At 36.2% G+C, this 12,095-nt stretch overlaps 1 protein-coding gene across 1 annotated transcript in view; it reads left to right on the forward strand.

Moving 5' to 3' along the window:
* TMC1 (transmembrane channel like 1) overlaps positions 1-12,095 on the forward strand; it is a 67,882-nt gene that overhangs the window by 30,555 nt on the left and 25,232 nt on the right. The window contains exons 7-9 of the mRNA XM_074933057.1: positions 5,075-5,181; positions 6,468-6,566; positions 10,796-10,938. Of these exons, the coding sequence (XP_074789158.1) occupies positions 5,075-5,181; positions 6,468-6,566; positions 10,796-10,938 (349 nt within the window). The remainder of the gene's footprint in view (positions 1-5,074; positions 5,182-6,467; positions 6,567-10,795; positions 10,939-12,095) is intronic.

Here is a 12,095-nt window from a genome sequence, read left to right on the forward strand (position 1 = left end):
AGTTTGGGCTAAAACTCTATAGTCTAGAACAGGGTTTGATTTCAAAGGAACAGCTCTGAACTATTGCTGAGAAAAAGAATTTTAAGTCACAATTTATTTCATTCAGGTTAATCCAAGCAGTAGTTCTCAGTGCGCACCTCATGTTAGCAAATTTTTAGTACTAAGATCAAGGTCATCTTAATGATGATGCTAATAAAGCTGCCAAGTCCCAGGTAAAGAAGGGGGTTTAGATATTAAAAAATTAGAAGTGAGGGAAACTGAAATGGAAAAAAGCTAGTCTGTGTATAAGGGAAGAGTAGAGATTAAGTTACATTGAGTCACAGAGAAAAAACCCCTGCTGTTTTGTTTTTTTCTGGAAATGTAATTGTTATTTGAATTTATATGTAGGTTGGAAGTGTACTACACTGGTCATATTGTATCAAGTTTAGTAAAAAGGAATTATTTATTTCTTGGCATTTCACAAACTGTTGGTGCTGTCAAGGACTACCCTGCATTCTTCAAATTTCAGATTAGCAGAGACTGTATGAGATCATTTGTAAAATAATTTTTTATATCAAGCTCTGATGAAAATCTCCAGATTTGATCAGACATCAAATACAGAAGATTTTGGAGGAGCAGCTAACTTTTCAACAGTCAGCTTCAAGATGGTATGCATGCACTCCAGGGAATGAAATGTTCTTAACATTTGCTGTCTTCGGATATATAGTTGTGTTAAAGAACCAGAAGAAGCAGCTCTGCAAGGGGAGGCTTGTTTCCAGACGGCTCCAAACTGAGCACGGACCTGATTCCCCTTTGACTTGAAGCACCAATTGCTTTGTCTTGTGGGGCTCAGTTCAGTCCTTTGTAAAATGACAATAACACTACTGGCTTAAACATATGGCATCAGACAATGAACAGAATATGCCTGATATAGCTTATAAAGAATTTGGCAGAAAAATATCTTTGGTTGCTTAAGACTTTGCATAACACTTGCTAAATGCAGCATATTGAACACCTTAGAGAATCTTTTTGGCACAGTCAACACCTGACATGTAACCACTGGATCCTTTAGTCCAGCCAAAATACTTAGGAGTGGTTGAAGAAAATGGCTGAACACTAGGCTTGGGCACCAGGATCAATGTTTAAAAAGATACTGTTGTTGGACAGCATTGTTTGTCGTAAGTCCTTAGTCATGTGAGTTCCTATGGCTGCAGTCTCATGTGGCAAAATATGGTTGCATAGAAGAAATCAGAGGGAGCATTGTCTACAGGACAGCTCATTTTTGCAGGAGACAGTACAGCGAATCAAGCAGCAAATAACATCAGATTTTGAGAGATAAAGTAGGCTTCTTGGACCACTGTTGGAAATCTGATAATGCAAAAGGCACTGGCTCACTTCTTGCATCTGGACAACTGCTTTCCATGTCACTACACAGTTTAGTATTTTTAAACTAACGTTTCTTTTGTGATAATTTTCTCACTAGAACACATACAGACACAGGTAAGTATTATATTGTAGTGTTATTGGGTGTTAGTCCATTCTTGAAAGTAACCAGGGTTGTAGACAGATTGCAAATGAAAAGTAAATTAAGGTTCTGTATAGTGGCAAAAGATCAGTTAGGTACTACTAGGGAAGCTTTCTTTGACTTAAAAAGAAATACTGACCTGGTAAAACAATGTTAGATGACATAGAAAGTTTTCTCTCATGCAGACTGAAGAGGCTAGGTAGCTGTGCTGCCCTATCACTGCAACTGATGCAGAAAACAATGGGAAAAGCAATGTTGAAATAAACACACTTTATGAGAACTAAAGAACTGCTAAATTCACATAAAGCCAATAGAAATAGTGTAGCTTTAGGAAAAAAGAAGTCAAATAAAGAATGTGTTGGACTGGGGCAAGTGGCAAATATGTGCCTGGCAGTGCTACTGAACTGAAAAGTTCCCTGGGCCATTATATATACACTAGAGGCCTGGGAAGAAAACACTGCATACTGAACAAACTCTGTATCCGGAGTTGTGCTGGTATGCCTGGGAATTTCCAAGGTGTAAGATACAAATTTTATCAAGCTTTTCTTGTTACCATAGCCTGATGAGAAAATTTAAACAGACTTCAAAAAGATACTTTTGATGAACAAAAGGCTCCTTTAGGATAAGTCAGACTAATCAGGACACCAGCTAGTGTTATAGGTAAATCTGAGTGCTCTTCTCTTCTTTGAGGAAATAATTCTGATTTTATTTCAAGGCCACTTGTAGATACCCAAGAACCACCCTGACTGCAGGTCAATAGTCACACTGCTGTGTCTTAAATGTACCACAGAAATGTATAGGAAAAATAACTATATGTTATTAACTAGTCATCATTATTAATGTTGTCATGAGAAGGCACACCCCTGTTTTAAACTTTTAATACTTTGTCCTAAACTTTCATCATCCACACATGTAAACTTTATACAGGGATTGTTTCTGATGGACCTATGGCAGCAGGGGGATTGCATATTTAGATACTAAAATTCTTGAAAGAGTTTTCCATTGTGTAATAATTATAATAAAAATTTTAATAATAATAAATAAAAGAATAAAGAAATAAAGGGAGTAATAAAAAGAAGAAGAATAAAGGAAAGTAGAAACTACTTTTAAGCCCTAGTGAGAAAACTCGTCTTTAACTTCTGCTTAGTTTCATAATGTAACCCACCATAACAAAAAGGATGCATACTTCAGCCCTCTTCAGCTGGGTCTGACTCTTCCAGGGCTATCTAGAAAGACCAGGTATCAGCATGAAGTGCTGGGCTATCTGAGGTATGCTACCTGCTCCAATCTGAGAGTCCTTTCTGGCACAGAGAGCCCAGCTTCAGAATAATAGGCATCAAGACCTTTTGTGCTGCATCTTTGTGTTGGAAATAGGTGAATCTGCTCTTAGACTTTTGATGTTAGAGAAAGACAGAAGTTGATAAATATATGAAGTATTTGTATTTAGAATAGAGGCACTTATTTTCCTTACAAAATAGACATTCAATAGTATCTGTGCAACAGGACTTTATGGGAAACAAACATTGCTGTGTTGGGACAGGGTGAACCTCTCCATTCCATGGCTGAAATTTATACTATACATGCCAATCTGCATGCCAGTGCATAGTATGATGACGCTGTGGATGTGGAAAAAGTGGCTAAAATCTACTTTACAGTGTTACTCTATTTATTCATACCTGGAACATGTTGCACCACAGAGTGGATTCAAAACACTGGTGAAACTTAGACTGTTTTTTTTTTACAGCTGGTGCAGGCTGTTTGTACCATTTTCCGTGTTGTTTGTTGCCCTGTTTTGGCCTGCCCACCTTGGAAATGTAGTTAAGGGCATCCATAGCTAAATTATCCTCATCCCCAGCTAAGATTTTCACTTACCAGAAGTTGCTGTTCTTACCTCATTGGTGAAAAAGAATAAAGCCCATGTGCAGTCTGTGCATTGTGACTTGCAGTAACTTCGCTGATGCATGTAATTCCAATGCAGTGCCTTAATGCAGATGTTCCAGATGGATGCATAGCAGTGATTTCATCAGGATAACTGATATAAGAACTGTAACTGAATGCATGAAAAGACACCATTCCCAAAAGAACAGGGATATTGGGATTTGAGCAAAAGAACTAATGAGTTATGGAGAAGTCTACAGTATCAAAAGTGTCTTGGAATCAGAAATCCTTCTAATTTCCTGCACTTCATTTTTTTTTGTCTGTAGTATCCTCATAGGCCATAGCTGGGTTGCAATAGGGTAATAGGCATATCACAGCCAGATTGACTAACTCAAAAGTCTCGTGCTTTATGCCTCTATCCAGACTTCCCACTATGTTTTTATGCTAAGATTGGTTACTTTACGTAAAATTTCAAAATTGTGGTTTCATTCTGAAGTGTGAATAAAGTAGATTTTGAAATGCTGAAATCCTTGACAGAATGGCTTGTTCCTCCCTTTGCACAGCCCTGATAAATGCTTCTTACCAGTCAGACTCTGTTTATCCTCTGGGGTTATACCAGTTTAAGTATATTAAATTTTCTACCGATTTTGTTGTAATAGTAAAATGTGCATATATCTGCCCCAAATAGCACCAGCCATGTTAACCTCATTTTACAGAATGGAAGAATTATTACAAGGCTTGCAAAACTGTGGAAATACCTATGTAAACTCCTCTGAACAGAGAGATTTTCTTCTTATTATTTGCCATCAGAGTGTATCAGGCTCCTTAACTACACTGTTTGTAAAAAAACCTGTTAAGAGGTTGCTTTTTTTCCTGTGAATGACTGGTAAAGGAACTGAAACGTGGTATTTTGATAACTCTGACAGACAGGTGAACATGGCTGCTAGCTTTTCTATATTCATCAGAGCTGTGCTGCAGCAAACAGGGTTTGAATTTTCACTGTTATTGCTATTTGGCCAGACTTGTAGAGTGTTGGTGAAATCAGGCCCTTAGTGCTCACTGCTTGCTTCCCCTGCAGCCTCTTCTTTGCACAGGTCTGGATCAGGGTTCTAGAGTGGGTGGAGTGCAAAGTTTCATCTGTGCACCTGGTGATGGAACTGCCTCCACACCTGGGTGAAGGTGGAACACATAAATAGCGAAGTAAAAGAAAGAGTACAAACACTTACAAATCTTTTTGTTCTTCTGTGGTGAACAACTCTGGTGAGCACTCCAGTAACAACACTTTCAAGTATTTTGTGCCATTGGAAAGACTATTGCTGCTGGCTAATTCTGTGCTGCTTCCTATTAAATCTGCTGGCTTAAGGTGTCAAGAATGCTTACAATCCACATCAGGCAGAAAAAAAGAAAAGAAAAAAAATCCCTGTGATTTGAATCCTCCTGCTTGTTAGTAAATATTAGATATTAGTAAATATCACAGTAAATACTTTTATATTTTTTGTTTATGTTTCTCTGCCAGGCCAGTGAATGCTAGTATGAAATCTGTAAAAAAAGTTATTAGAAATATGATGATAAAGAAAATGAAAAGCCTTCCCTGAATTTATTTCAAATAAATTTTAAGCATCTTAATCTTAAGGTAAAATAACATAAGAAGACTAAATTATCTGCCCTTTTTCACACCTCATGTTTTCATAGGTCACTTTGGCTCATCAGTAGCATCTTATTTCATATTCTTGCGCTGGATGTATGGAATAAATATGATTCTCTTTGGACTGACCTTTGGACTTGTAATGGTGCCTGAGGTGGGAATCTTTTAAATTATCATTGAGAATTGTTATGTGAATTTCTGTCTTTGCAGTGAGATTTCATAGGACTGGACCTTTAAATGAATTTTTAATCTCCTTATGCTCTATTTAAAAGTATTAAGGTGTACTAAGGTTATAAAGATGTGCTTTCTTTGTGGACAATTGTCTCTACAGAGGAATGTTTTGAAATAAACATGACAGAAAAATGTATATAGGGTAGAAGTGTTTTCCCATAGTCTGGGATGGTGCTAAACATTTTTTTTTTTCCTATGGAGAATTAAGGAGAGAAACTGAAACTAAGAAGCAGCCAAGGGGAGTAGCTTGACTAAAATGTGCATTGTGATAGAAAGATATATTCCAGTCCTCTAAGGCACCATGGATCCTTTTCAGTTGCCTTAATACTCACATGCTGATGAGGCCCAGCAGGGCTGCAAAGTCATGAGAGAGACCCCACATTTTTTGTGGTGTGTGCAGCAACACTGATAACAATGCTACTCAGAGCAGATGTAATTCAGGCAGAAATCACTTCTGTGAACTAGTATTTTTCTAGTTCCTTTGAGGCACCATATTGTCCTCCTAAAAAGAGGGCGAATATGGAATTAAAAGTATCATGCCTCTCTCAGATTTCGCTATTTCACATCCTTTTACTTATTTATTATTACTCTTATTTATTATTACTCTTTATTATTTATGGGAAAGAGTCAGGTAGGAATTTCCAACAGTTTCCTAGTACAGCATTTTAATAGCATGACCCATTTTCCACTGAAGCTAAACCAGAGAAAATGCCCAATAGTTTTCAGGGTAAATACTGGAAAGGACCCTGTGAGGACATATGCAGTGGCTGAGCAAGCATCTCACCATGAACCGTGGGAGTCTCAGAATCCAAAAATCGAATCCCTAGTATCTTCCCATACATTTCAGTTAAAACCCAGTAAAATCCATAATGCAAGAAAAATTAATCTCTGCTCTTGACTGTAAGACAAATACCACTCATCAGGAGAATATGGACTTCAGTGTTGCCTTTGAATGTAAGAGGCACAGTTTGATAATCCACTAATACTAGCAGAACATCACTTTAAATTTAGAAAACACCATTAATGGATACTTTAAGCATTGTTTTAATCAATAATGTAAGGAACAATGAAAAGAATTGTAGAAGTAGGTCATTCTCACTAAGGAGTTTAGAAGCATAAGACAAATCTTAGGAAATGACACATCACTGTCCCTTCTCTTTGTTGGTATTTTGCTTTAAAATGTAAACTGCTCTCATTTTTTGGTTCCAGGCTTTGATGGGGAAGCCATATGGTTCTTTACCTAGAAAAACTGTCCCAAGAGCCGAAGAAGCAAGTGCTATGAACTTTGCTACTCTCTGGGATTTTAGTGTAAGTGCATATACTTGCAATACTGCATATTCACATACCTTGTTGAATATCATAGTCTTTTACTTCATTATTTAATGAAGAGATTTACTATGAAATATTTCAGCAGAAAATGGCAGTAAAATTAACTTCCCCCCCCCAAGATCTGAGTATAGATGTTTCCTTTAGACAAAACATATAATGGAGTTCAATGTCCATGTGACCACTTCTGTGTATGTAGCAATCCAAAGACACACAGGAAAAAAGTCTCAAAGCTGAATTCACATCCCTGGGTACTGACTTTCCATTTCTTATGGGTGAATCTGGTCCTCTGTTTTTATATGATTAAGGTTCCAAATTTGAGAATGCAGTGTGAGTTAGAAAAATGCATAAAAATTCCAATAATGTGCTCTATACGCTTCTTCCAAAACAAAGACTGTGATTTTTAGTTTGTCTCAGTCTTATAGATTATGCAGATATTTTAGCTGAATTAAGAAGCAGCATTTAATTCTTTATTGTTGATGCGATGCCCAGTCTAGCCTGTGGATCTATACCTCCTGTACTGACAAGCTGATGCTATATTCCTAAATATGTCATACTGTTTTTTCCTTCTGGAAGCGTTTTATCTAATTTTGCATGTGGCATATCTCTGTAGTTGGCCTCTTTATATAAAGATGATACAACTATACATAAAGCTAGCTGATGAAAAAATTGGTATTAGAATATGTTGCTCAGGCTGCTAGGTTTCTCTATGGCATGCAGTCAATGTCATCAAAAATACCCTTCACCTCTGAAAGGGTGCAACCATCTAGTTAAGATTTGCCTTCAGATTAATGGAAGCAGCATTCATTAAGCTAAGTGTGATTTCTCCCTTAATCTGCTGCACTCTTTCCCTTCTGTAAGAAGTACCAAGATGTTTAAAGAGTTATGCATATACATATCTTCTAGTACTTGAGTTGTTTTAGCAACAGCAAGCATGAATATGATGTTGGAAGCAGACCCAGTTCTTGGAAAAATAAACTCAGGCAGAGGTTCCTCAGTTCACAGATCAGCCTATGCAGCTGTCTGCAGAACGACTCATCTAAAAGTGTCCTCTACATGTAGGTTTGGCCCACGTGAGGTCCCATTCCACCCACGCTGGTGGGGAGAACTGTGCAGGTATTGAGCTCAACACAGGCAGTCCCAGGAGGGGAACAGGCAAATTTTCATACTTGTCCCCTTTCTGACAGGATGCCAGCTCTATCTCTCATGAAAAAACATAAAAAGGGTATGGTGTCTATGCTTCTCATTAATATTGCCATTTTTAATATGGTTAAAGTGTGGAGAGATCACTAATCTTGGGGCATGAAGATCTCATAACCCTTGGCTTGTGGCTCAATACCTTCCTGTGGAGACTCAGATGATGCCAGAGTTTGGTCCTTTATTTAGCTTCCTTGGCTCTATTTTCATTCTTCAGCTACCAGTGGAGGAAGGATCAGATTGTAAGATGACAGAACGTCTGAAAAACTTGACGGGATATATCCATTTTCTCATCTACAAGCAAATGTTACAGGCTTATTAACTGTAGACAACTGAATTTAAAGAAAATAATATAAGTAGAAATTACAATGTTTCTCTGTCCTTTGACTATAAAGATATGTAAAGTAAACAGATTACTTCTGCTTTATTTTGTCACATAAAGTGATGGACCTGCCTTTAATATAAAAGGACAGAAAGATCTTTCTAAAAAGCCATGTATGTAACAATTTACAATGACTGCTGCATAAAATGACATTACATCTGTTTCATCAGGTGTTGTATATTTGAGTGGCAGGAAAAATACATCTAGACATGTAGCTGGGAAGTTAGATAGTGATGACAACATTAGAAAATGAGAAACTAAAACAGAAAGATGCTGGAGGAAAAGAAATTGTAATATCTTGGATATTTTGTAAGGAGAATAAAGACTAGAAGACCTTTATACAGCAAATAGGAAAAAGTTTTTAGAAGAAATGTATTTAGAAAAGGCGAAGAAAGATGAATGGCAGAATAGAAGGGAAGTTTATAGTAACTGTCAGAAACAGGATCTGACAGCTCCAAATAGGAAAGTATAGTTAACTTAGTAGCAGTTAACGCAAGGAGTAAATGCAAAGGTAGGTAAATGCACAGAATAGGTCAGTGAAAGAAATAGATCCTCTGAAATATTGAGGGGGGAAAAAAAATTCCTGAGGCATGTCAGGTTGAAAAATATCCCTGAAGACAATGACATTTTTAGTTAGTCAGTACAGGAAGTAATACCTTTCATCTGTTAGCAGTTCCTGTATGTTACCAAGTAAGTTACAAATAAATGAATCCACATCAACAAACATTATTTCATCTTATAAAAACCCCAAACCCCCACCAATCTTTAAGACAGTAAAGAAAAGATGAGCTCAACATGTCTTTTGCTTTTTTTCACTTGAAATTGTACTCATTTTACTGACAAAGCAAACAGAAATAGTTTTAGATTTTGATATATTTTACTTGGAATTCAGTTTTAACATTGTATATTTTACAGTTCAGATAATAATCCAAACCTAAAAAAATCAGTCTCTCAAGGCTCATTATAATAAAGCATCTGACCAATATTCTGATGTCACCTCTCTTTTAGGTTAGGCTCAGAAAGGAATGAAAGAGATTTTCCACACGTGCCTACCTTTACACAGCTAAATATAATTCAGGTCTCATGGTGAAAGGCAGTATGCAAAGCCCATGTGACAACATACTGAATGACACACAGTGGAGGACTTATCTGACTTTGCAGAACACAGCAACTTAAAAAGCATTTTAATAATCTGAGGGATCCAAAAGACTCTCTAGAGCTGTGTTAGACTGTGTTGAAACCTGGGCTAAAATGGAATAATAGGATGCTTTAATAAGCAAAATGATGGAAAAGATATACTGTTGAATTTGAATGTGTCCTGAATGGTGTAGATGTTTTACAGTTAATTAGTAATAAATGTATTCCATAACAATATTCCCCTTATCGGAGAAGAACATACTATTAACTGTTCTGTGTAGGCAACATCTCTCAAAGCTACTCTGACATGAAGAAAAAGGAGATATGTTGATTACCAAATCAAGACATTTTGAATAATATTACTGTTTATCACATGTTAATATTTCATTTTCAGCTTAGAATTGCAAATTAGGTTTTCCAGGTAATACTGTGACTCATTTAATATACAGAAAGAACTACAATAAATTAGATGCAGGTTTTGCAATATTATATAAGGGAGAGATGTTATTTATTTAAATTAAAATGAACAACTGAAAAGCAGAAGGGAGGTAAATGGCTTTTTTAATTCACCAAACACTCAGCTTACTGTATTAGTGTCAAAATAATGCATGGTCTATCCACCAATTACATGGTCAAGTACTCTGTATTTGACTTGAAATCGTTATATCTAGCTGGAGGTCTGCCACTGCTGTGCACGTGCTAAGCTGTCTTTGTAAAGGCTTTGAATACAGTGTTCACTAGGATGCGACTTCTTGCTCTAGCATGAAGTTTATCAGGAAGCTTTAGCTATTTGGAACATTTTATATACTAGCAATTGCTTACAGTTAATAAGTACTAGTAAATTATTTTGAAAAATCAGCAATCCAACGCATAGAAGAGAGGATAATTCTCAGTAAGATTTTCAGAAAAGGAGCTACACCTTGAATTGCTGCGAGAGAAGATAAAATTGGGCTTGTTACAGCATTGGAATCGAAGTGTCAAAACCCCTTCATACTGAATAATAATCTATAAGATGAAACTAACTATTGGTTAATATACTGAATGATCACCCAATGAATAGCAGAGAACATTGTTAGACAGAGGAGACATATGAGAATCTTATATGAAATAAGCTATGCAGATAAATTTTAGAAATGTGAAAATTAAGTTTAAAATCTGTCATTTTTTCTGTAAGTGATTTGTGAAACAAAGCTTGTAAATTGAAAAGTTTTTGTCTTTACCACAAAATATATGGGGGTGAAAAAGTTTTGTCTCATTAAATTGTAGATGGAGTGCCCATGAAGAGCTTTAAAGATAAAAGATTTGAAAGTTGACATAAAATATGTTTTTCTAAATGCAAGGAGAGATTTTCCATCGTGTGAGATTTATTATAGTGATATTTACAACTGTTTTGAATGCATTGAAAGGAATGTTTCAGTACACTGATATTGATAATAATTTCTGATTACGTGCATATTTATCAGATGTGACATTATAATTTTTTCTGACTTTTCAGGGCTTTGCACAGTATTCTGTACTCTTTTATGGCTATTACAATAACCAGAGGACAATTGGATGGCTCAAGTTCAGGATGCCTCTTTCGTATTTCCTTGTTGGTGTTGGAACTATTGGCTACAGCTTTATGATTGTCATTCGAACGTAAGTTCTCCTTGGCTCTGGAATAAAGTACATTCAAAAAGGCAGATAACTCCACTGTTGACCACTGAGACTATTTTTTTAAAAATCTCATAATTGTAAGGGCGGGACAATGCAAGATCAAGTTCAAGGTCAAAGTCATGTAAGATTCCTTCATCATGTATTTATCTATTGTTCTGCACCAGCAGCTGTGTTGCAGTGTTGTGGAAGCAGGAAAAAGTCTTTAATGAAATAGCATAACACTTCTCTCCTGCAACTTCATGAAAAATGAACGCATAAAGTAAAGAACAGACCTGTCAGCCCATCTTTTCATAATACTCTGCATCTAGGTGAATGTCAGCTAACATCCAGGAAATTCAATTGTTCTATCTGTAACGATACTTTACGTGAATTAAATTCTTTTACAAGGGAAGAAGACAAGAAAGCAACATATGGCAAATAATTCTGTGTGTAACTCAGCAGTAAATGATCTCAGCAAGACTGTAACAGTTAGGTCATATTTGCACAGTGGTATAGAAGAATTAATGCTACTGGCTATAGTAAGGATTTAATGTTCTGTGGAACACAAAATAACCCCTAGCAGTGTGAAAACTATGCTTAATATAATATCAAGAACATAATGTTAAAACAGTAGGAAGCATAGGGTTAAGCGTAACAGGGCCTAGGCAGTACAACTGGAGATATATTAGTGTTTGGTGCTCAAATTTTGGACTGGATTTTGTCTTAGGATCAGAATTTAAATGAAGTAAAATTATTATTTTGTAACCAAATTCATTATTGAAACAAACTGTTAATTCTGATAGTTTCTAAGGAGATAGGCTGCCAATGAATATAATCATCAATACTCTTGATACAAGCGAGGTGACCACCTACCAAAATAATACAGTTAGCTATGGTGGTGGCTTTAAAAGGTGTTTACAGTGGAAAAAATCAGCATTGCAGGTCAAGATTCAAAGACACTTTTGAATATAGAAAAAACCGTAGTTAATCTACTTCCACTGTTTTGTGGTGAAGCTAATATTTTTCACTTGCATGAGCATTAGATCGATTAATGTTCTTCTTTTCAAACATTACATGGTTTCCTGCATAGGGCAAGAAGCATTTCAGATGATAAAAAAAAAAATAAAAAATCTCCAGTTACATACTTGAGTTTCTGGAGG

The sequence above is a fragment of the Athene noctua genome, chromosome Z, assembly GCF_965140245.1.
Source record: "Athene noctua chromosome Z, bAthNoc1.hap1.1, whole genome shotgun sequence".
Classification (NCBI taxonomy): domain Eukaryota; kingdom Metazoa; phylum Chordata; class Aves; order Strigiformes; family Strigidae; genus Athene; species Athene noctua.